Source organism: Rhinatrema bivittatum, chromosome 4, assembly GCF_901001135.1.
Source record: "Rhinatrema bivittatum chromosome 4, aRhiBiv1.1, whole genome shotgun sequence".
NCBI classification, from domain to species: domain Eukaryota; kingdom Metazoa; phylum Chordata; class Amphibia; order Gymnophiona; family Rhinatrematidae; genus Rhinatrema; species Rhinatrema bivittatum.
The window spans coordinates 256,790,452-256,815,661 of NC_042618.1; the positions used below are offsets into that span (position 1 = coordinate 256,790,452).

The 25,210-nt window shown below is 48.9% G+C and overlaps 1 protein-coding gene across 1 annotated transcript in view; it reads right to left on the reverse strand.

Moving 5' to 3' along the window:
* Nucleotides 1–6,301: 6,301 nt before the first annotated feature.
* The window catches only part of SMC1B (structural maintenance of chromosomes 1B), a 941,781-nt gene continuing 922,872 nt past the window's right edge, over nt 6,302–25,210 (reverse strand). Inside the window, 1 exon segment of the mRNA XM_029600056.1 lies at nt 6,302–6,435. Within this exon segment, the coding sequence (XP_029455916.1) occupies nt 6,337–6,435 (99 nt within the window). The 3' untranslated portion in view covers nt 6,302–6,336.

Consider the following 25,210-nt stretch of genomic DNA (forward strand, 5'->3'; position numbering starts at 1 on the left):
GGATCAGTCCAGACAGTGGGATATACCAAAGCTTCCCTAAACTGGGTAGGACTGAGACAGGTCCTGCTCGAAGCACTTGCTGCCCAAAGGAACCGAAAACCGGAGCGTGCACATCTAGACGGTAGTGCCGAGCAAAAGTGGGCAGAGACGTCCAAGTGGCGGCCCTGCAAATCTCCTGCGGGGAGACAGATTGACTCTCCGCCCACGAAGTAGCCTGAGAACGCAGAGAATGGGCCTTGAGACCCTCAGGAAGCGGACGCCCTTGACAAAGATATGCCAAGGAAATAGCTTCTTTCAACCACCGCGCAATCGTGGTCTTAGAAGCCTGTTTACCCCGGTTGGGACCACTCCAAAGGACAAAGAGATGGTCCGATACGCGAAAATCATTGGTGACCTGGAGATAGCGAAGCAAGACTCGTTTCACATCTAGCCGACGAAGGTCGCCACGAGCCGTACCCGCAATCTCCTCCGGAGAGAACGCGGGCAGTTCTACCGACTGGTTGACATGAAAAGCGGAGACAACCTTAGGCAAGAAGGAAGGAACCGTCCTGACAGAAAGCCCGGAATCAGAAAAACACAAGAAGGGCTCCCGACAGGACAGCACCTGGAGCTCGGAAATCCGGCGAGCAGAGGAGATAGAGACCAGAAAGACAGTTTTGAGTGTTAGATCCTTGAGCGTAGCGTGGCGAAGAGGCTCAAAGGGAGCCGTACAGAGAGCACGAAGGACTAGATTGAGACTCCACGATGGACACGTGGCACAAGAGGGGGGACGAAGTTGCCTAACACCCCTCAGGAAACGAATCACTTCCGGGTGAGCAGCTAAGGAATGACCGTCCACCCGACCCAGGAGAGAGCCGAGCGCAGAGACTTGAACGTGTAGAGAACTGAAGGAGAGGCCCTTAGAGAGACCCTTCTGAAGAAAAGAAAGAACCAGAGGAATAGAGGCGGAGCTTGCCGGAACACCAGACTCCACACACGCGGACTCAAATACTTTCCAGATGCGCACAAATGCCAGAGAAGTCGACTGCTTCCGGGCTCGCAGCAGGGTGGAGATGACCTCCTCCTTATAACCCTTGCGCCTCAGGCGATGCTGTTCAAAAGCCAGGCCGCAAGACAGAAGCGATTGGCCTGGTCGAAAAATACAGGCCCCTGCCGGAGGAGACGAGGAAGATGACTGAGTTGCAAGGGCCCGTCCACCGCCAGATTGATGAGATCCGCGAACCATGGTCTTCGCGGCCACTCGGGAGCGACGAGAATCACCGGTCCCCGGTGGAGCTCTATTCTCCTGAGAACTTTCCCCACCAGAGGCCACGGGGGAAACACGTACAGAAGGACGTCCGCTGGCCAAGGTAGAGACAGAGCATCCACGCCCTCTGTGCCGTGCTCCCTCCAGCGGCTGAAGAACCGATTTGCCTTGGCATTGCACAGAGTCGCCATGAGGTCGAGGTGAGGAGGACCCCACCTGTCCACTATCAGAGCTATGTCCGCGTCCGAGAGCTCCCACTCTCCCGGATCGAGCGACTGCCGGCTAAGGAAGTCGGCTTGAACATTTTCTTTGCCTGCTATGTGAGAGGCCGCCAGGCACTGTAGGTGGCGCTCTGCCCAAGAGAGGAGACTGCTGGCTTCCAAGGCTACCAGGGGACTGCGAGTGCCCCCTTGGCGATTGATGTAGGCCACTGTGGTGGAGTTGTCGGACAGGACTGTTACCGCCTTGCCGCGGATCAGGGGAAGGAACTCCTGAAGAGCCAGGCGGACCACCAAGGTTTCCAGTCGATTGATGTGCCAGTGCGACTGAGTCTGTGACCATATTCCCTGGGTGGATTGAGAAAGACAGACCACACCCCAGCCCAGGAGACTGGCGTCCGTGGTCACTATCGTCCACTGTGGAGCTTGAAGAGGCATCCCTTGCAGAAGATGAGGAAGAGACAGCCACCACTGTAATTCATTGGCAGTAGAATCCAAGAACGGAAGGACTACATGAAACTGCTCCGACACTGGCTGCCAACGGGATAGCAAAGCTTTCTGCAACGGACGCATATGAGCAAAAGCCCAGGGGACAAGGTCGATGGTGGAAGCCATGGATCCCAGGACTTGAAGATAATCCCAGGCGGTCGGAGAAGGTAGCGCGATCAGATTCCGGACCTGATCGATCAGCTTGAGGGCGCGTGCCCGTGGTAAGAAGACCTTGCCTACTCGGGTGTCGAAGTGGGCTCCCAGGAATTCCAACTCCTGGGAGGGCTGAAGCTTGCTCTTGGAAAAGTTCACTATCCACCCGAGGGAGGCAAGGAGCTCCAAGACGCGATCCACTGCCCGTTGGCAAGAGGTCTCCGACTTGGCCCTGATGAGCCAATCGTCCAGATAGGGGTGGACGAGAATCCCCTCCCGGCGCAGGGCCACCGCTACCACTACCATGACCTTCGTAAAGGTACGAGGAGCGGTCGCTAGGCCGAAGGGGAGAGCTCGAAACTGGAAGTCCTGGTTGAGGATGTGGAATCGGAGATACTTCTGGTAGTCGCGGTGGATGTGAATGTGTAAGTATGCTTCTGCGAGTTTGAGAGAAGCATGGAACTCTCCGGGGCGGACTGCCCAAATGACCGCACGCAGGGTTTCCATGCGGAAGTGGGGGATCTTGAGGGCCCAATTGACCCTCTTGAGGTCCAGAATGGGGCGGAAGGACCCGTCCTTTTTGGGCACGGTGAAGTAAATAGAATACTGGCCTGCGCCAACCTCCCTTTCCGGAACTGGGACCACCGCTCCCAGATCCAGGAGTTTGGAGAGGGTCTGGACCACTGCGTCCCTCTTGGCCCGTCCGCAGGCGAGAAGACAAAGAGATCTGGCAGGTCCCTGACGAGCTCGAAAGCATACCCGTCTTTGATAATGTCGAGGACCCACTGATCCGATGTGATCTTGACCCATTCCTCGAAGAACAGGGAGAGGCATCCGCCGAGGTAAGGAACAGAGGAATGGGTCAGCTGAACTTCATTGTGTGGCAGGTTTAGAGGTGGAATGCACGGGCTGGCCCTCACGAAAAGGCCGCCTGCCACGAAAGGACTGCGACCAGGACTGAGCACGAGAAGAACCCCTCGTGGAGCCGCCCTGCCCCCGAGAAGCGAAGCGACGCTGGCCCCTGAAGCGAGAGCGGGAGGACGCGAAGGATCGAGAAGACTTAGGGCGGTCCTCTGGAAGCTTATGGACCTTGTTGTCAGCTAAGGAGTCCATACGTTTCTCGAGATCCTCGCCAAAGAGCATCTTACCTTTGAAGGGCAACGTGCCCAGCCGAGTCTTCGAGGACTGATCAGCCGACCAGTGGCGTAGCCAAAGGAGCCTCCGGACAGCGACTGCCGAAACCATCGCCTTCGCCTGCATACGGACCAGATCGTAGAGGGCGTCCGATACGTAGGCGGTTACCGCCTCCAGACGTTCGGCTTGTTCTGCCTCACATGGTGGAAGATCCCGGGCGCAGAGTAACTGTTGAACCCACTGAAGGCCTGCCCGCATCATGAGGCTGCTACAGCAAGACGCTCGGACCCCGAGGGCCAGAACGTCGAAGATGCGCTTCAGGTGAGCCTCCAACTTACGATCTTGTGGATCCTTCAAAGCCGTGGAAGCTTCCACCGGGATCGTGGTGTGCTTGGCCACCGCAGAGACATAGGAATCTACCGAGGGATATCGCAGCAGCTCCAAGCCCTCTTCCGGGAGGGGATAGAGCTTATCCATCGCACGCCCCACCCGGCGTGAACCCTCAGGAGCCTCCCATTCCCGAAGGATAAGGAGCTTGAGCATGGGGTAGAAGGGAAAGGCTGAGGCCGGAGCCCGGAGCCCCCCCAGAACCGGGTTCATATCCTTAGGGAGCGAGGCCATGAGATTATCCACGGAGGGACTTTCCAGACCCAGCTCCTGCAACACAAAGGGAAGGAGGGGCTCTAATTCCTCCTTACGAAAAAGATGAAGGGCTCTAGGGTCATCCCCCTCTAGGGGGGGGGGGGGACATCCGCCGAATCCGAGGAAGCAGCGGGGTCCGAGGACCCGGGGGACACCGGGACATAGCTAAGCCGCGGTTGAAGAAAAAAAAAGCTGAAAAAAAGCTTGACTGACAGCCTGCACAGCAGGAGAGAGCAGGAGGGAAACCTGCTGCCTTCTGCTTGTCTGGCTGCTGGTTCTAGGCCTACTCTGACCAGAAAAAAAGGAAAAAAGCTGGTCAACTGCTGCCAATAAGTTAGAGGTAGGTGAGTACCTGCAACTTATTTAAAGTTTGAAACTAATGGGTTTTTTTTTTTACTGAGCGCAGCAGCGGGTTCAAAACCCTCTTGGCAGCCAGATGGGGGGGAACGAGTCCCAGAGAGCGTCGGTCCCCACACCTGGAAGCATCCACGGACTCAGGCTATGCAGGGAACCCCCTCCTGCAAAAGGGGCAAAGCCCCCTTGAGCCGGGCAAGAGCTGGGAGACGGCACCGTCTCCCACACAGAAACAGGAAAAATCACTAAAAAGGCAAAATTCCTTTCTAGTTTTGTTTTTTTTTTTTGACAAGAAATACTTGCTTGAGCCTAGCAAAAGAAAGAAGAAAAAGGCTGACTAGTCTACAGCGGAGAACCGAAGGGGAGATGCTGCACCTGCTGGAGACAGACGAATACTGGAGGGTTAGAGGATAGGCTCTGTCCTGATATAGGGCATCCTTCAAGTTTTAGTCTCTCCACCTGCTGGAAAGGAGGCTCAACTCCCTGTCTGGACTGCTCCGGGTACGTACAGGAAAAAGAAATGAGCAAATCATAGGTGGGTCGCAGTGGGGGAACAAGCCAGTAGCTGGCTTGTTAGTGGCAGAAACCCTGAGCCCATGTTATGTTGTAATGTTGTGGGGTAGGGGGGGATTTGGTTGGTGGAGGGAGGGAGTGCCTCGTGTAGTTGGGGGGGGCTGCTACATGGGAGGACCGGAGAACCGTGGGGCTAAGGTTCCCGGTATAGCTTGCTCTTGCTGGTACGAGGCGGAGCAAGTGGAAAGGGGGGAGGGGAGCTCCACCATTGGGGTTTAAGGTGGTGGACATGAAAAGGGTGGGGGAGGAGGGTGGGTGGCGGACGGGGTTTGTTATAGTTAAAGTTGATGTAAGGGCTTGGGTTAGATTCTTATTAAACTGCGGCCTATTTTAAAGCCAACAGATAGTCGTGTATTTATTGGAGGGTACTTGGACGGTAATTGAGGGCAGAGTCTTCCTTCCCAATGTTAAAGACAAGCTGCGCAGCGAGTATAACATGGGGGAAGCGCACGAGAGGGACGGGAAGGAGCTAAAGGGGGAGGGGAAGGTAGGATTAGGAAAGGCGGGAAGAATGAGCAAGGAAGGGGAAGGGGGGGGAAGGGAGACAGGCAGTTGGGGTGAAAGTTTTGAATAGGAGGCACTGATTGGGCAGCAGCCGATGACGTCAGGAGGCAGGCAGCAGAATCGGGTGGCAAGCAAGGAGAGAGGAGCGCTTGAATTTTGTCCCGCCCGCCCTTGTATTGGTTGGAATGTTTAATAAATGCTGTTTGGAGTGATGTTTGTCGCAGTGGTGGCTGAAAACCCGAGCCCATGTTATGTTGTAATGTTGTGGGGGGGATTTGGTTGGTGGAGGGGGAGGGGGAGTGCCGCATGTAGTTGGGGGGGGGCTGCAACACGGGAGGACCGGAGAACCATGGGGGCTAAGGTTCCTGGTATAGCTTGCTCTCACTGGTACGAGGCGGAGCAAGTGGAAAAGGGGGAGGGGAGCTCCACCATTGGGATTTAAGGTGGTGGAGAACACGGAAAGGGTGGGGGAGGAGGGTGGGTGGCAGAGGGGGTTTGTTATAGTTAAAGTTGATGTAAAGGCTCGGGTTAGTTTATTAAACTGCAGCTATTTTAAAGCCAACAGATAGTCGTGTATTTATTGGAGGGTACTTGGATGGTAATCGAGCGCAGAATCTTCCTTCCCAATGTTATATAATAACAAAGCTATTTTTACTGTGAAAGGGCAGAAAGATCAGCATAAAAATGTTGCAAACTTGTAATTGAGTACTTCAATTATTGTTGTAATTTTAAGTCTTTCTTTTAACCTGAATTTTTTTTTAAACTATCCATAATTCTTAAACAGTGGCATATAAATATTAATCTTATTACTGAAAGTTTTCTTTAAAGATCATACATTATGTAAAACTACATTATTGTGCTCCCCAAAACCCAGCAAACATGGTTTAAGGATATTATGTTAAATTTATATTAGTGACTTCTATATACTGTACATGGCCACTAATCAACTTACAAAATGCTACATTGAGCTAAAAAGAGAAAAACAAACCAGTTTTCATCATATCTGAACCTCAGAAGATACGGTCATGAAATTATGTGTTCCTCTCTACTCTCACTGTCATCACTTTCTTCATAAGGCATCAAATCCAGGGTTAGCACTTGACTAAATATGCAATCATCTTGCTGAAAAGTAAGACAAAGAAAAGATTCAAATCAGAATATGTACCTGACATTATAAAAGCATAACACCAGAAATGTCAGTTACAGTGAGGAAGCTGATATTATAAGTGTTACTCTTTCAAAGAAAAGCAAATATTGAGGAATGCTGTCAAAGTCTCCTTTTTCTTAAAAACAAAGGGGTAGATTTTCATATGTACATGCGGGCGTACATGTGAGTGCGCTATCCGGTCTGCACACAGGTATGCCCAATTTTATAACATACATGTGCAGGTGCATGTATGTTATAAAATCAGGGGTCGGCACGCACAAGGGGGTGCACAATTGTGCACCCTGTGCGCGCTGACGCCTGCGGGCTTCCCCCCATTTCCTACCCCCTAGCCTGACCTTCCCACCTTCACCTAGCCTTTCCGCCCCCTAACCCTCCCCAAAGTTTTGTTTCACCTTTTGTGCCTGCCTGAAGGCAGGCACAAGTTGCGCATGTCAGCACGCGATCCTCTGACACAGCGGCAAATGGCCACTGTGCCGGAGGCCTCTGGCCCTGCCCCACCCCCGGACCACCCCCCTTTGTATAGCCCCGGGGCGCGTAGGGTTTTGAAAATCAGCCCTAAATATTTTTAACTTTACACAAGTTCCATGGTTTCCTTATGGTGGATTTGTTTACAGCTTGCAGCAGAAAGGGTGATATGCAAGACCAGATGTCTCAGCATAATATAGAGAGTTTCCTCTTATTTGCCTGGTTTTCTAATTATTTTTTATGTATCAGTCTAGGCAATTAAGATATTCTTTGTATAAAAGTTTTTCCTAGGGCTTTGTTAGTTTCAATGGACAAGTCACCTGGGAGGAGGGGATATAAACACAAGCAACATGAACACATCAAGTTACAGAGGACCCCAGAAACCATGGAACTTTATAAAACAATTTAAAAGAAGAGTAGCTTACTAAAGGTTCAAAGATCAAAGCCATGATGCACATATTTTTATCATCTTTTCTTGGGACACAGAAGCTAAACTTACTTTTACAAAATATATAATCACAACACTTCATGATAATATTTAAAAGTTAAAATAAAAGGCTAAAATAATATATATCCTTTTAGAAGATGTTTACTGTTCAGTAAAAAAATAAAAATATATATATTTCTTATTTTAATCCATTTAGGTGGCAATTTTCAAACTATGTTTTAAGACAAAATATGTATTTAATTTTTACCTGTGGGCTTTGCCCCAAATTGCAAAATGAAAGGATAAAAGTACCGTTTTCCTACCCCATCCTAAACACACACATAGGAACAATTCTTTGTAGTGCAGCTAAAAGTACACATGCTATCTAATTTGCACATAACTTTAGCCACATTTGAAAACAATTTTCAGACATTACCTGGATAAATACCTTGAAAGATTATCCTCATACTTCCACATGAAAACATTAATCCAAAATCAAAGCCCAGCCTGCACAAATTTCAACATAGTGCATGTATCTGCAGAGATAAGCTGAGGAGAAGAGGAGGGGACTAGGGGCAATGAGGATGAACTAGGGATTGCCTGGGAGTGGATAAGGGGGATGAGAGGGAAACCAGATGGGGTGGAGGTAAAGGGGTGAGTGAAAAAGGGCTGGTAGATAAGGAGGAATAGCTGGCTGGAATGAGCAGTGAAAAGGGGCTGGAGAATGAGAAGAGACTTGGCTGCAAAAAAACCTTTGGAAATGTGGTGTTCTCCATTGAATACATCTTTCCAATACTGTTAGAACATAAGAACATGCCATACTGGGACAGACCAAGGGTCCATCAAGCCCAGCATCCTGTTTCCAACAGTGGCCAATCCAGGTCATAAGAACCTGGCAAGTACCCAAAAACTAAGACTATTCCATGTTACCGTTGATAGTAATAGCGGTGGTTATTATCTAAGTCAACTTAATTAATAGCAGGTAATTGACTTCTCCTCCAAGAACTTATCCAATCCTTTTTTAAACACAGCTATACTAACTACACTAACCACATCTTCTGGCAACAAATTCCAGAGTTTAATTGTGCATTGAGTGAAAAATAACATTCTCCGATTAGTTTTAAATGTGCCATATGCTAACTTCATGGAGTGCCCCCTAGTCTTTCTATTATCCGGAAGAGTAAAAAACCGATTCACATCTACCCGTTCTAGACCTCTCATGATTTTAAACACCTCTATCATATCCCCCCCTCAGCCGTCTCTTCTCCTAGCTGAAAAGTCCTAACCTCTTTAGACTTTCCTCATAGGGGAGATGTTCCATTCCCCTTTTCATTTTGGTAGCCCTTCTCTGTACCTTCTCCATCACAATTGTAACTTTTTTTGAGATGCGGTAACCAGAATTGTACACAGTATTCAAGGTGCGGTCTCACCATGGAGCGATACAGAGGCATTATGACATCTTCCATTTTATTCACCATTCCCTTTCTAATAATTCCCAACATTCTGTTTGCTTTTTTGACTGCTGCAGCACACTGAACCGACGATTTCAATGTGTTATCCACTATGACGCTTAGATCTCTTTCTTGGGTGGTAGCTCCTAATATGGAACCTAACATTGTGTAACTATAGTATGGGTTATTTTTCCCTATATGCATCACCTTGCACTTATCCACATTAAATTTCATCTGCCATTTGGATGCTCAATTTTCCAATCTTACAAGGTCTTCCTGCAATTTATCACAATCTGCTTGTGATTTAACTACTCTGAATAATTTTGTATCATCTGCAAATTTGATTACCTCACTGTTTGTATTCCTTTCCAGATCATTTATAAATATATTGAAAAGTATGGGTCCCAATACAGATCCCTGAGGCATTCCACTGCCCAGTCCCTTCCACTGAGAAAATTGTCCATTTAATCCTAATCTCTGTTTCCTGTTTTTTAGCCAGTTTGTAATCCACGAAAGGACATTGCCACCTATCCCATGACTTTTTACTTTTCCTAGAAGCCTCTCATGAGGAACTTTGTCAAATGCCTTCTGAAAATCCAAGTACACTACATCTACAGGTTCACCTTTATCCACATGTTTATTAACTCCTTCAAAAAAGTGAAACAGATTTGTGAGGCAAGACTTGCCTTGGGTAAAGCCATGCTGACTTTGTTCCATTAAACCATGTTTTTCTATATGTTCTGTGATTTTGATATTTAAAACACTTTCCACTATTTTTCCTGGCACTGATGTCAGGCTAACTGGTCTGTAGTTTCCCGGATCACCCCTGGAGCTCTTTTTAAATATTGGAGTTACATTAGCCACCCTCCAGTCTTCAGGTATAATGGATGATTTTAATGATAGGTTACACATTTTTACTCATAGGTCTGAAATTTCATTTTTTATTTCCTTCAGAACCCTGGGGGTGTATACCATCCAGTCCAGGTGATTTACTACTCTTCAGTTTGTCAATCACGCCTATCACATCTTCTAGGTTCACCGTGATTTGGTTCAGTCCATCTGAATCATTACCCATGAAAACCTTCTCTGGTACTGGTATCTCCCCAACATCCTCTTCAGTAAATACAGAAGCAAAGAAATTGTTTAATCTTTCCGCGATGGACTTATCTTTTCTAAGTGCCCCTTTAACCCCTCGATCATCTAACGGTCCAACTGACTCCCTCACAGGCTTTCTGGTTCGGATATATTTTTAAAAGTTTTTACTGTGAGGTTTTTGTCTCTACGGCCAACTTCTTTTCAAATTCTCTCTTCCTAACTGGGGGGGGGGGGGGGGGGGGGGGGAAGGTGGCGGGCAGTAATCTATAAAACAAAAAAGTGACTGGGATGGGTGGGAACCAAACTACTGACTACTTGCTCAGGAACTAGTACTTTTACCTTTTTGGATCAAGTAAGTGACCTTTGCAAACTCGTAATACTCATACTTGCACACAAATACTAACCACTAGCTCACAAAATTAATCTAAAATCTATAATCCCTAAACACACACAAGCAATACTACCTGGATGATATCCTAACTTTCTCAGATGACCTGGCCCAGCACAATCAAAAGGTTCGTTGGGTACTAGACTGCCTCAGGGAACATAGGATTATATGCCAAACTCGAAAAATGTGAACTTGACAAACAGACCATAGTTTTTGGGATACATAATCTCCCCAGAAAGCTTACAAATGGATGCTTGCAAGGTCACCATTGTGCTGGACTAACCAGCATCAAACAACAAAGGAAAATATCCAAAGAAAAACTAGGGCTATGGAGTGTACTGGAAAGATACACAAAAAAAGAATGAAACAATACACTAAATATTAACACCCGGCTAATTATCACTCTTTTGTTTGAAGAAGGAAAAAACTTCAGAAAGCCTGCAGTAAGTAAAATAAATCATCTTACCAACATTAAATCATCAGTCTTAAAAAAACCTCCTGTGATTTTAAAAATGCTGACAGAAAATTAGAAAAGTCCAAAACTTCTCTTTATTTATCTTATCTTCATATATTGATCCACTCAGCTTTCATCTTCCAGGTATGGTACTATTACACCCTAGAGAACACATGACCACAGCTGTAGCAGTTACGGTCCGGGTCCAGCAATAATATATGGGCAGATTTTCAAAGGGTTACAAAAACCTGCTCCTGCGCACGCCGAGCCTCAGGATGCGCATATGTCCCGGGGCTTTGAAAAAGGGGCGGGCACCAGTCCAAGTCATTGAAAAGGTCAGCCAGAAGAGCTGTCAAAACTTCAAGTTCCCTTAAAACCCTTAGATGCATCCCATCTGGCCTTATCACTTTACCTACTTTGTTTAGCTAGTTATTCACGAACACACTTTTCTGAAAATTGAGGTTTATCTCACTTCCAATTTTGTGTCCATTTTCTTTGGTCTTACTGCTGGATCTTCCTCACTTAACACTGAACAGCACTGAACAGAAAAATTTGCTATGCAATTCTGTTCTTTCCTTATTAACTTTTACAAATTCCTCCCCTTCTCCATTGAATCTCACAAGCCACTTTTACACTTCCTCCTATCACTATCTACAGTATTTTCTATTTCTTCCATTTGCATTTTATTTTCAACTATTTTTCCAGTTTCTTACCTTTTCCAGATATTGTTGCCTGTCTTTCTCTTTCTACAATGTCTTGTAGTTTATTTATTTTATTTTAAAAGTTTTTAAATACTGCGAAATAGTCAGGGTCTGACCGTCTAAGTGGTTTACAAATAAAAACATACATAGTTAAAAACAATACTATCCATTCATTCTAATTTAACGTAATATAAAACTGACAATGAACTTCAAGCTTTAGAGTCTATATTCAATAACAAATTTTATCAAGTGAGATTATATTAAGTATTATAGTCAATTAACTGATATTGTAGGCTACAGTAAACAGATATGTTTTCAGATGTTTTTTGAATTCTTTTGTATTAGTCTGATTTCTTCTGGGAAGAGTTCCAGAGACAAGGACCTGCAACTGAAAATGCTTGTTCATGTGTCATATCCAGTCTTGCTGTTTTTATTGATGGAACCTCCAGAATACATTTATCCATTGAACGTAGTTGTCTAGTTGGTTTATATATCCTAAGTAGAGAACAGAGCCATTCTGAGTTGGAGTTATAAAGTAAGTTAGTTTATTAATGCTAACCTTTTTTTTTCTCTTACCTTTGCAGCTACTTTAGAAAACCAGCTCTCTTTTTTCGCTTTCCTTTATTTACTTTTCTAACAAAAACGTTTCCTTTACAATAACAGCTTTTAGTTTTGTACATGCTCTTCTACTTCTCCTAGATTTTCCAATCCAGCTAATGACTCCTTGAGGTATTCCCCCATTTTAACAAAGTTAGTTTTCCTAAAGTCTAGGACCCAACTATCACCATTTTATAACTGAGCCACACCATCCACTGATCACTGGATCCCAGATGATCATCAGAAACACTGTCCCTATTCATAAGCACCAGAACCAATATTGCCCCTGGTCATGTGGGTCCTTTTACCAATTGACGAACAGTTCTCCATGCAGAGAATCCACATTCTCCCTGCTTCTAGAAAACACTGCAGTTGGACTATCCCAATCAATATCTGGCAGATTGAAATCCCGAGCATTAGCACATCCCCTCACACCAATTTTCAGGCCGATACAGTAAGGAGCGGTAGGAAGAGGTGCTTTACGGCCGGGCGCACCCGCATTTGCCGCACGCACAGTTCGGATCACCTATCGCTCGATACTGTATTTAAATAGCTTGCAAATGCAAGCCGCGTCCAAGAAGCGTCCGTGAAGCGTTAGGCCTGCGCAATCCATTTTACTGTATAGAGCGCCATACAGCGCCTATACAGTATCCTGAGTGCGTTGGTACCTGTCATTGTACGGGCGAAAGTGAATGAATGCACGCCCGTACGTGGCGGGCGTGCATTCATTCACTCACCTTCGCCGGCGGGCGTGCATTCATCCAGGCGGAGGGAGCCGGCAGGCGTGCATTCATCCAGCGGAGGGAGCCGGCGGCGAAAGCGGCTTCCAGCAGCCCCCGCCGGCGGTGAATGAATGCACGCCTGTGTGTGCAATTTGGGAGCTCAAGGCGTGACGTCACGATGTTTGACGTCACGGCGTGTGACGTCGGCGTTCGCTAATGCACTGCCTTGAGCGCCCAAATTGCACACACAAGCGTGTATTCATTCACCTTCGCCGGCGGGGGCAGGGGAGCCAAAGCGGCTTCCAGCAGCCCCCGCCGGCGAAGGTGAATGAATGCAATTTGGGCGCTCAATGTTGCAGTCCCGGTCGCTAGGCTAGCGACCGGGTCCTTACCTTTCTCCTGCCTCCCCCGGTCTCGCTGCAATCCGTTGCTCCTGGGGCCTGCAGGGCCGCATGGCAGCGTCTCTCTCCACGTGGAGACGCTGCCGAAGGACGATTCTGACTCCTCCCACTGCCAGGCAACGCGCGCGCGTGAGCAGGGGGCTCTTAAAGGTCCAGCACCCGGAAGTGCTGAACCGCCCTGTTCCTGACGTCAGACGCTGGCTGGCTATTTAAACCATCGTCTGACTTCCTTGCTTTGCCTTTGCAACGAGGTCGCTCTCCTGAGTGCTTAGTTGCTTCCCAGCGTTGCTTTCAGCCTTGGTTCCTGCTTGTTCCAGCCGTGCCTTGCTTCCAGCTTTGGTTCCTGCTTGTTCCAGCCGTGCCTTGCTTCCAGCTCTGGTTCCTGCTTGTTCCAGCCGTGCCTTGCTTCCAGCTCTGGTTCCTGCTTGTTCCAGCCGTGCCTTGCTTCCAGCTCTGGTTCCTGCTTGTTCCAGCCGTGCCTTGCTTCCAGCTCCGGTTCCTGCTTGTTCCAGCCGTGCCTTGCTTCCAGCTCCGGTTCCAGCTTGTCCCAGCCGTGCCTTGCTTCCAGGTCAGGTTCTGTTTGGTCCTGCTGTGCCTTGGCTCCAGCTCTGGGCTCCACTTGCTGTCTACATATCCTGACTCCAGCTCCGGTTCCTGATTCTCCTTTGTCTTCAGCCAGCCACGAACCTTGGTCTTCTTCACGATTCTCCTTTGTCTTCAGCCAGCCACGAACCTTGGTCTTCTTCACGATTCTCCTTTGTCTTCAGCCAGCCACGAACCTTGGTCTTCTTCACGATTCTCCTTTGTCTTCAGCCAGCCACGAACCTTGGTCTTCTTCACGATTCTCCTTTGTCTTCAGCCAGCCACGAACCTTGGTCTTCTTCACGATTCTCCTTTGTCTTCTGCCAGCCTCGAACCTTGGACTCTTTCACGATTCTCCTAAGTCCCAGCGACTCGGACCCCTACGGGCTCCTCCTGGGGGGGTCTCGGGTTTCCAGGGTGAAGACGCCACCAGTCCGCTCCAGCTGAGTGCCGCCTCCCGGCTTATTAACTCCTGTGGACGCTGTCCACCTCAGCCGGCCCAAGGGTCCACTATTGACTTTACTCATAACATAACAGTTTGCAAAGGCCATGGACTCGGCGGACTCCGCTCCTATGCAGGCCATCCCTGGCATGGCCCAAAGAATCCAGCAGCAACAGCAATGTCTGGAAGTCTTGGCTGCTACGGTGGATCGCCTAGCCAGTCGCTTGGACGCCAATCCTCCACCGCTGGCACCACCCCCGCCTCCACTGGCGGTTCAAGCTCCCGCACAGACTCAGCTTCCAGCGCCTACTCGATACTCCGGGGATGCCCGATCGTGCAGGGCGTTTTTGAATCAGTGCTTCATCCGCTTCACGTTGCTACCAGGGCAGTTCCCGTCTGATGCCGTCAAGGTAGCATATATTTTGTCTCTGCTCGATGGGAGGGCTATGCTATGGGCCTCTCCCATGTGGGAGAAACAGGACGCCATGCTGCACAACTTGCAGGATTTCGTGACTCACTTCAAACAGACTTTTGATGAGCCAGCTCGTGCTACCACTGCTACCACTGAAATTCTACAGCTACGACAAGGATCCCGCTCTCTGGCGGAGTACGCTATTGAATTTCGTACTCTGGCGATGGAACTCGGCTGGCAGGATGACTGTTTGCGGGGGTATTTTCCTGGAAGGTCTTGCAGGTCGTATCAAAGACGAGCTGATGGCTCGCGACCTGCCCCTCACTCTGAACGGGGGTGATAGACTTGGCCGGGAGGATTGACCGGCGATTGCAGCAACGAGCTAAGGAGGGTCGAGTTCCTCGTCGGCCTGTCTCATTGGCACCCTCCTTCTCCAGGTCTCTGACTGTACCTCACAAGACACCATCAGCCTCCCACAGCTCCTCAGAGGAACTTATGCAGCTTGGACGGGCACCGCTAACCGAGGAGGAGAAGACACGACGCCGCACTCTGGGCCTGTGCTTATACTGCGGCACTAAGGGTCATTTCCTGGGTCAATGTCCTGCGAGACCGGGAAATGCTCGAGTCTAGGGAGAGATGAGGAGGTTCCCCTAGGCTATGTTAATGCTACTCCTCAATGTACAGTTCCTATAACGCTGGAATATCCAGGTGGCTCCTTGCAGACTCTAGCTTTCATTGATTCCGGAGCCGGAGGGAACTTTATCTGGAGAGAACTGGTACACCAATTAGGACTACCTACTAAGCGCCGGATACCTCCGTTACGGGTTACCTCTATCCGGGGAACCCCTCTACCTGGATCCATTTCTGAAACCACGATGCCTCTCACTTTACGGACGGGAGTGCTTCACACTGAGACAATCTCCTTTTTGCTACTGGATAAATCAGTGCACCCTGTGGTCCTGGGACTCCCTTGGTTGCAACAACATGCTCCGGTGATCCATTGGGACTCTCTCCAAATTGCGCAATGGAGTCCTTCCTGTTTCCAGAATTGCCTGGATCCCGTTCCTAGACCGGAGATATTACTCTCTCACTCTGCCCTGGACCTTCCTTTGCCGTACCAGGATTACGCTGACGTGTTCTCCAAACAAAAAGCTGAACTGCTTCCATGCCATCGGCCCTTCGACTGTGCCATTGATTTACTACCTGGTTCCACTCCCCCGCGGGGTAGGGTATACCCTCTTTCTCTGCCAGAAACCCATGCAATGTCAGACTACATTACGGAGAATCTTGCCAAAGGGTTCATTCGCCCTTCGCACTCTCCTGCAGGAGCAGGATTCTTTTTTGTGTCCAAAAAAGATGGCTCCCTCCGGCCGTGCATAGACTATCGAGGTCTGAACTCCATCACTAAGAAAGATCGCTATCCCTTGCCTCTGATCCCAGAACTGCTCGATAGACTTCAGGGGGCCAAGATCTTTACAAAATTGGATTTACGTGGAGCATACAATTTGGTTCGTATTCGTCCCGGTGACGAGTGGAAGACAGCGTTCAACACGCGAGATGGACATTACGAATACTTAGTAATGCCTTTCGGCTTATGTAATGCCCCTGCTGTCTTCCAGAATCTGATGAATGAGGTACTCCGAGAGATGCTTCATTCTTTCGTCATAGTGTACCTTGATGACGTTCTGATCTATTCCCAAGATCTCTCCTCCCATCGCCAACACGTCAAACAGGTCTTACAGGCTCTAAGAGACAATCATCTATACGCTAAATTTGAAAAATGTCAGTTTGAGCGCGAGTCGCTTCCGTTCTTGGGATATACTGTTTCCTCGTCCGGTTTCCAGATGGACCCAGAGAAGGTGGCGGCCATTGTCAAATGGCCTCGCCCGTCTGGCCTGAAGGCGCTACAGCGATTCCTTGGATTCGCCAATTTTTACAGGCATTTTATACCACATTACTCCCAGAAGGTAGCTCCTCTCACGGCGCTTACTCGCAAAGGGGTTAACGCTCACGATTGGTCCACTACCGCCTCGGCTGCCTTTGAAGACTTAAAACAAGCATTCCTAGACGCTTCCTGCCTACGACACCCAGATCCACAACGACCCTTCATCCTGGAGGTCGATGCCTCGAATCTGGCTGTTGGAGCGGTGCTCAGTCAACACGATACTTCGGGCAAATTGATGCCATGTTCTTACTTCTCTAAAAAGTTTTCGCCTGCTGAATGTAACTATGGCATCGGAGACAAAGAACTCTTAGCCATCAAGTTGGCCTTCGAGGAGTGGAGGCAATGGCTGGAGGGGGCTAATCATCCGGTGACAGTGTACACTGATCACAAAAATTTATTGTACTTGGCCCAAGCTCAACGACTAAACTCGCGGCAAGCAAGATGGTCACTCTTCTTCAGTCGTTTCAATTTCATCCTCAAGTTTCGACCAGCTGAGAAGAACGTTCGAGCCGATGCTCTATCTCGTACCTATCAGCCGGAAGAAGAGGACGACTCTCCACGAACCATCCTGGATCCTGCCTGTGTTCAAATAACTACCACTTCCATTGCTTCCTCAAATAAGACTACCGTTCCTAAGAGGCTTCGGAGGAAAGTCTTGTCTTGGGGCCATGACTCCTTGACCGGGGGACATGCTGGTAGACTAAGAACATTGGATCTTATAAATCGTTTCTATTGGTGGCCTGGTCTTCGACGTGATGTTTCCCTTTACGTGAATTCTTGCCCCACTTGCGCCCTGCAGAAACCGCTTAATGGCCCTCCGAGAGGGTTTCTACAACCGTTACCTATACCCACGGAACCCTGGACACATATTGCTACTGATTTTATGGTGGAACTCCCGCCTTCGCAAGGCAAGACTGTGGTATGGGTCACGGTGGACCGCTTCTCTAAAATGGCTCACTTTGTGCCTTTGCCCAAATTACCTTCCGCCACTGAACTGGCTTCTCTGTTCACACACCATGTATTCCGTATTCATGGTCTGCCTCAGGACATTGTATCGGACAGAGGCCCTCAATTCACAGCCAGGTATTGGAAAGCCTTATGCAAAAAATTTAAGATCCAGCTGAGTTTCTCCTCCGCTTTCCACCCGCAAAGTAATGGGCAAACCGAACGCATGAATCGTTCATTAAAGTTGTTCCTACGAGCGTTCATTAACCACAAACAAGATAATTGGGTGGAGCTTTTGCCTTGGGCAGAATTCGCCTATAATAATCAAATACATACGGCGACGGGGAAATCCCCTTTTCAAATTGTGTACGGTAAACAGCTCAAACCACCGTTACCTCTACCAGTACCAACCTCCTCACCAGCTGCTCAATTGACCGCGGACCAATTGAGTAAACTTTGGTCCTCTACTCAACACCGACTTCAGAAAGTCGCATGCACTTCTAAACGCTACTATGATCGACACCGAAAACCAGCATTCGCTTTTTTCCCAGGCGATCGAGTGTGGCTTAGTACAAAGAACATTCATCTGAGGCAACCTTCCAAGAAGCTCTCACCCAAGTTCTGTGGTCCTTTCCGCGTTGCAGAGAGGGTAGGGCTGGTCTCTTACCGTCTACGACTCCCAACCACTTTACGCATTCATGATGTCTTTCACGTCTCCCTCTTAAAACCAGTGATTCTTTCCAGATTCCACCCCAGGCCTCTTGAGGACGCTTCCATCACTACGGATGAGGATCCTACGTTTCAGGTACGAGAGGTCCTGGATGCTCGCTTCGCCAACAGACGTTGGGAATATTTGCTAGCCTGGGAAGGTTGTGGAGACGAAGACAATACGTGGGAGCCTGCCCGCAACATCTTGGACAAGACTCTTCTGCAGCAATATCATCTGGACCATCCTGACAGGCCAAGCCCTCTGAAGAGGGGGCGTAAAGAGGGGGGTACTGTTGCAGTCCCGGTCGCTAGGCTAGCGACCGGGTCCTTACCTTTCTCCTGCCTCCCCCGGTCTCGCTGCAATCCGTTGCTCCTGGGGCCTGCAGGGCCGCATGGCAGCGTCTCTCTCCACGTGGAGACGCTGCCGAAGGACGATTCTGACTCCTCCCACTGCCAGGCAACGCGCGCGCGTGAGCAGGGGGCTCTTAAAGGTCCAGCACCCGGAAGTGCTGAACCGCCCTGTTCCTGACGTCAGACGCTGGCTGGCTATTTAAACCATCGTCTGACTTCCTTGCTTTGCCTTTGCAACGAGGTCGCTCTCCTGAGTGCTTAGTTGCTTCCCAGCGTTGCTTTCAGCCTTGGTTCCTGCTTGTTCCAGCCGTGCCTTGCTTCCAGCTCTGGTTCCTGCTTGTTCCAGCCGTGCCTTGCTTCCAGCTCTGGTTCCTGCTTGTTCCAGCCGTGCCTTGCTTCCAGCTCTGGTTCCTGCTTGTTCCAGCCGTGCCTTGCTTCCAGCTCTGGTTCCTGCTTGTTCCAGCCGTGCCTTGCTTCCAGCTCTGGTTCCTGCTTGTTCCAGCCGTGCCTTGCTTCCAGCTCCGGTTCCAGCTTGTCCCAGCCGTGCCTTGCTTCCAGGTCAGGTTCTGTTTGGTCCTGCTGTGCCTTGGCTCCAGCTCTGGGCTCCACTTGCTGTCTACATATCCTGACTCCAGCTCCGGTTCCTGATTCTCCTTTGTCTTCAGCCAGCCACGAACCTTGGTCTTCTTCACGATTCTCCTTTGTCTTCAGCCAGCCACGAACCTTGGTCTTCTTCACGATTCTCCTTTGTCTTCAGCCAGCCACGAACCTTGGTCTTCTTCACGATTCTCCTTTGTCTTCAGCCAGCCACGAACCTTGGTCTTCTTCACGATTCTCCTTTGTCTTCAGCCAGCCACGAACCTTGGTCTTCTTCACGATTCTCCTTTGTCTTCTGCCAGCCTCGAACCTTGGACTCTTTCACGATTCTCCTAAGTCCCAGCGACTCGGACCCCTACGGGCTCCTCCTGGGGGGGTCTCGGGTTTCCAGGGTGAAGACGCCACCAGTCCGCTCCAGCTGAGTGCCGCCTCCCGGCTTATTAACTCCTGTGGACGCTGTCCACCTCAGCCGGCCCAAGGGTCCACTATTGACTTTACTCATAACATAACACTCAAGGCAGTGCTTTAGCGAACACTGACGTCACATGCCGTGACGCCAAACGTCGTGACGTCACGCCTTGAGCGACCAAATTGCACGCACAGGCGTGCATTCACCTTCGCCGCCGGTGGCTGCTGGAAGCCGCTTTCGCCGCCGGCTCCCTCCGCCTGGATGAATGCACGCCCGCCGGCTCCTTCCGCTGGATGGATGCATGCACGCCCGCCGGCGAAGGTGAGTGAATTGAATGCACGCCCGCCGGCTCCCGCCGCATACGGGCGTGCATTCATTCACTTTCGCCCTTACGCTTTCGCCGCCGGCTGCCCCCGGGAGGCAGGGTAGCCGCAGTTTGCGCCTCGGGAGGAGGGGAGAGAGGACTGTTCAAAGAAAATTCACATGCAGTAAGTTTACTTTTATTATACTTTATTTACTTTTGTTTTAATGACATGTCGAGCCGATTTTCACCCTGCGCCCTGCTTCGGGAGGGGGGGGATTTTGACTGGAGCCTGCCTATTGCTGTCACACCACACTAACGCCGGGGTAAGGGTCCCGGGGGGTGAGGGGGTTGTTTGCCCATGAAATTTCGTCTCTCTGACCTGACGCTCCACACTAACGCAGGGGTAAGGGTAGGCGGTAAGTTATCAGGTTAAACGCGCGGCAAAACTACAGGTTAAAAAGGAGATAATCGGGGCGCACATTGCTGTATGGGAGGGAATAGCTAATCGGAGCGTTTACATCTCATATACATGCTGCGGGCAGAAAGGGTTATTGGTTGATTTAAAGAAGCGGTAAGGATGAGTTTAAAGGGGTAGTGAATCGCGGGTTGGACTTATGCGGCCAAATTGTGAGTTAGAAGCGGGTTAGAAGCAGGGTAACCGCAGCCGCGCTTTACTGTATCGGCCTGTTTGTGAATATCCTACAATAAATCTCTATTTCTTCTGTCTGGGATGAAGGTTGTGATGAAGGTTTGTATATTACATCAAATAAACAGATGTTCCTTTCCTTCTTTCCAGATTAACCCACAGTGCCTCCTTCTTAACTCATAAGCCCTGCAGTTCTGTTTTAATATATTTTTTAAAATAATATAGTGCCACTCCTCTTCCTTTCTATCTACTTAAAAGTTTTGTTTGAGATTGTTGAGGCAGAGAATTTTTAAAGCAATGAGGCAGCCAGGAGTAGAAGGACCAAAAAAGTAGAAAACATTCTAAGAGAGATTATGACATGTCTATGCAGTAGCATGGATGAAGAAAGACTGAGGGACTCATGAGGCAGTGCGCATGGGAACTCCTACATATGCTCAGTTTACTGAGCTTGACAGCTGGGTTCATGTTGGTGTCATGCATAAAGGCTAATTTATGCCTGCTTGTCCATAGAGAAAGTGCAAATTAGGAATAGTGTGAAAAATGCTATTCTGTCCTGGACACCAGTACAGAATGCCTCCTTAAAGTCACTTAACATATCCCAGTATATGATCTGAAAGCTTGCTTTTTTAATTTTTGTAGTCACTTGTAAAATTGATTTTTGGTTCTACTAACACATTCAGCACACAAAATGGTGTTACACATCTAAATCACATTCCTGTCTAAAGTGAGTTAATTAATCTAAAGCTAGACAATATGGGGTCAATTTTAAAAGATGTGCAGATTTTATAACATGCATGTGTTGGCGCATGAATGTTATAAAATATGGGGAGGGATTTAGAAAAATACATGCGGCGATGCGATCAGACAGGGAGTGAACTTCCCTAACCCTATCCTTCCTCCCCGACCCCTAAACCTACCCTAGCTATCCACAAATTTTTTTGTTTTTCTACTTTCTGCTCCTCTAGAGCAGAAGTAAACTCTGCATACCGGCTGGCTGCCGGAGTATGCTGTCCCAGCCCGCCCCCCACCCCTTTCTTCAGACCCCGCACTTGTACTCCTATCGGGGGTTACGCGCGTGGCCGGGCCCTTTGAAAATGCACGCAGAGCGTGCAGGGCCCAGCTACACATGTAACCCCCAAATTTTATGTGTGCCGGGCTTTTAAAATTTGGGCTTATTTTTCTCAATTCATGGATGCATAGTTGAGGCAGCTCCCTACAGTTTAGACTTTTATTTCTGTAAACAAAAAGAGACCATTCAAAAGACTATTTTTCCAATTCCACAAGGTGTGAACATAAGAAATTGCCACACTGGGTCAGACCAAGGGTCCATCATGCCCAGCATCCTGTTTCCAACAGTGGCCAATCCAGGCAACAAGTACCTGGCAAGTACCCAAACATTAAGTAGATCCCATGCTACTGATGCCAGTAATAGCAGTGGCTATTCTCTAAGACAACTTGATTAATAGCAGTTAATGGACTTCTCCTCCAAGAACTTATCCAAACCTTTTTTAAACACATCTACACTAACCACTTCCTGTGGCAACAAATTCCAGAGCTTAATTGTGTGTTGAGTGAAATTTTTTTTTCTCCAATTAGTTTTAAATGTGCTACTTGCTAACTTCATGGAGTGCCCCCTAGTCCTTCTATTATCTGAAAGAGTAAATAACCGATTCACATTTACTCGTTCTAGACCTCTCAAGATTTTAAAGACCTCTATCATATCCCCCCTCAGCTGTCTCTTCTCCAAGCTGAACAGCCCTAACCTCTTTAGCCTTTCCTCTGGGGGGTAGATTTTTAAAAAAAGCGTGTTTGCGTACTTGCAGGCACAAACAAAAGTACGCTGGATTTTATAAGATACGCGCATAGCCGCGCGTATCTTCTAAAGTCCTGGATCGGCGCGCGCAAGGCTGCCGATTTTGGGCAGCCGGCGCGCGCCGAGCCGCGCAGCCTGTCTCCGTTCCCTCTGAGGCCGCTCCGAAATCGGAGCGGCCTCGGAGGGAACTTTCTTTCGCCCTCCCCTCACCTTCCCCTCCCTTCCCCTACCTAACCCACCCCCCCGGCCCTATCTAAACCCCCCCCCCCCTTACCTTTATCCACGGATTTACGCCTCCCGGAAGGAGACGTAAATCCACACGTGCCAGCGAGCTGCTGGCGCGCCGAGACCCAACCCAGGGGCGGTTCCGGAGGGCGCGGCCACGCCCCGGAACGCCCCGGGCCGGCGCCACGCCCCCGGTCCCGCCCCGAAATGCCACACCCGCCCCCAAAACGCCCCCGACACGCCCCCTTCCAAAAACCCCAGGACCTACGCGCGTCCTGGGGTTCTGCGCGCGCCGGCGGCCTATGGAAAATAGGCGCGCAAGGCCCTGCTCGCGTAAATCCGGGCGGATTTACGCGAGCAGGGCTTTTAAAATCCGCCCGAAAGGGAGCTATTCCATTCCCTTTATCATTTTGGTCGCCCTTCTCATCTCCAGGCCATCTCTAACTGGTTCTTAATATTTCTCATACTCATATGCAATTTATACTTAGCTTCGTAACTACAGTTGCATGCAAAAGCTTAGGAACCCCCACTTAAATTGTATGTTTCAGTGATTAACAAATAAATTTTAAAAGGAGCGCGCGTGCACCCATAAATGCACATGTTGGGCATGCAAGCAAAAATATGCATACCATTGAAAATAGAAAATATCCCCACCACGCGTATGTATTGGAGCTTTTACATGCGTACTCACAAGTGACCAGGGGGGGGGGGGGGGGGGAGAGCGCGAGAGAGATTCTTTTAAAGGGACAATCTGACACTCTCTCTCTATATATATCTCCCACTGTAAGAAGTACACTTTCAACTCAGGGTGGGTTGGGGGGGCTGTGTTACATTGGTCTGCCTAGGGCCCAAGGGTCTGTAGATCCCTGTAACACTGCACCCACCAAAAAAACCCACCCTGAGCTGAAAGTGTCTCTCTTACAGTGGGATATATATAGAGTGTCAGACTGGCCCTTTAAAAGAGTCTCTCTTCCCCCAATGTTCAGGATCCCTCTGGCCCAAAATCTACAGACTTGTGCCTCATCAGGACCAGTAGTAAAGTTATGCAGGTAACATGGCCCCACTCTGGAACACCCATTCCCCACCACATTTCTGCCTCCTTATTCTTGACGTGTGCACAGGTATGCACACATGTACTTTCCGGCTTCTTAAAATTCACATTGCTCACGCACAGCCCACCTAATCTATATGGGGTTGTTTTTGCGTGAGCAACAATTTTAAAATCTACTTTTAAGTCAACAGAAGCTGACACAACCTATACATGATACAATGTTACACATTTTTCTGCAATTTTTAATGCAAAGTTACTATTTATTTGATTTTAATACACTGAAATAACAAAACAGTGAATATGGCATGTACTAAGTCTGAACATACTTCCAGTTGATTTATTCCAACTTTTTAAAAATAAAAATGTTTCCTAGCACCAAGGCAGATGGATTAAGGACCAGTGGATTATGCACCTCTACCAGCAGATGGAGCAAACTGATGTCACAATATATAAACTCCTGAGGGACATCAGCCTCTCAGTATTCTCCGTCTCTAGCAGATGGTGGATATGCATTTTCCTACTGGGGATTGCTGCAAAATTTAGAGGAGATTAATTGGAGATTTGAGTTGCCCCACTCTCCTGCGGTGATACCTAATGGTCTCTCACCCAGTTGAGAATTCCTGAGGTGATTTCCATGGTCCCTCAGTTGAGTGCCTTGGTCCGGTAGCTGGTTCTTCAGCCGGCGTGGACTTGGCTGAATTAATCAGCTAAAAGGCAGCGGGTGCAGGAAGCAGAGTGTGGTGGTGTCGGTATATGCACTCTCCCCCCACAGTCATAGACCGTCTCTGTACTCTGCCAGGAAGGCTGAGCTCAAGCTAAAAAAAAAGTCAAAGACAGCACAGAGGGGTTGTTGTTGGACTTCCTCTGGCTTCTGTGCCTGGCGCGCCATTTCTACGTTCATTCCCACTCCCGTGGGGGGGTTAAGGGAACCGGACAGCCTGGAGGGTTGAGAATCGCTGTTAGGCTTTTTCCTGTGCGCCACGTGGTAGGCTGCAGCAGCATATTTGCGTGCTTTTTCTGTGCATTCGACTGCCCTTTATAGGAGCATCTGTGCATGCAAGTGTGTCCGAATTGTGCGCCCAGTTTTTTTTGGGTGTGCTGCCTGTGCGCACATTCTAACATATTTGCTGTGCGCCCAGGTTTGGCAAGGTGACAGTGCACTTAGTTTTGCGGCACATAAATTTTATGTGCCTAAATGTTTTCAGCATGAACTAGGCTGGAGGTTATCTTCAGTCACTTATTCAGCGTACTGATGGACTAATGGTGCCGGTAACTAAGAAACCTAAGTGCCTTTCTCTCTGTGCTGCCTGTCATATTTGGGCATCTCAGCCTGGAGTGCCCTCTAACTTGTGTCAGAGCTGCTTAGAAGCTCAGGGAGAATTATCTTCCTCTGATTTTACTAAGCCTGGTTCTTCCCAGCCTGATGGCAGCCTGGTTAAGGACATGTCAGGAGGAATGCCTGACCTTGGAACTCCCTTGACTGGTCCCTCAGTAGGGGATGGCAGTTCAGGGGGTGCTGCACAAGTACCTTCTGCTTTTGGCATGGATCCTTCTGCCTTTTCTTGGGTAGAATTTTTTTCAATGATTGCATTCCTTTC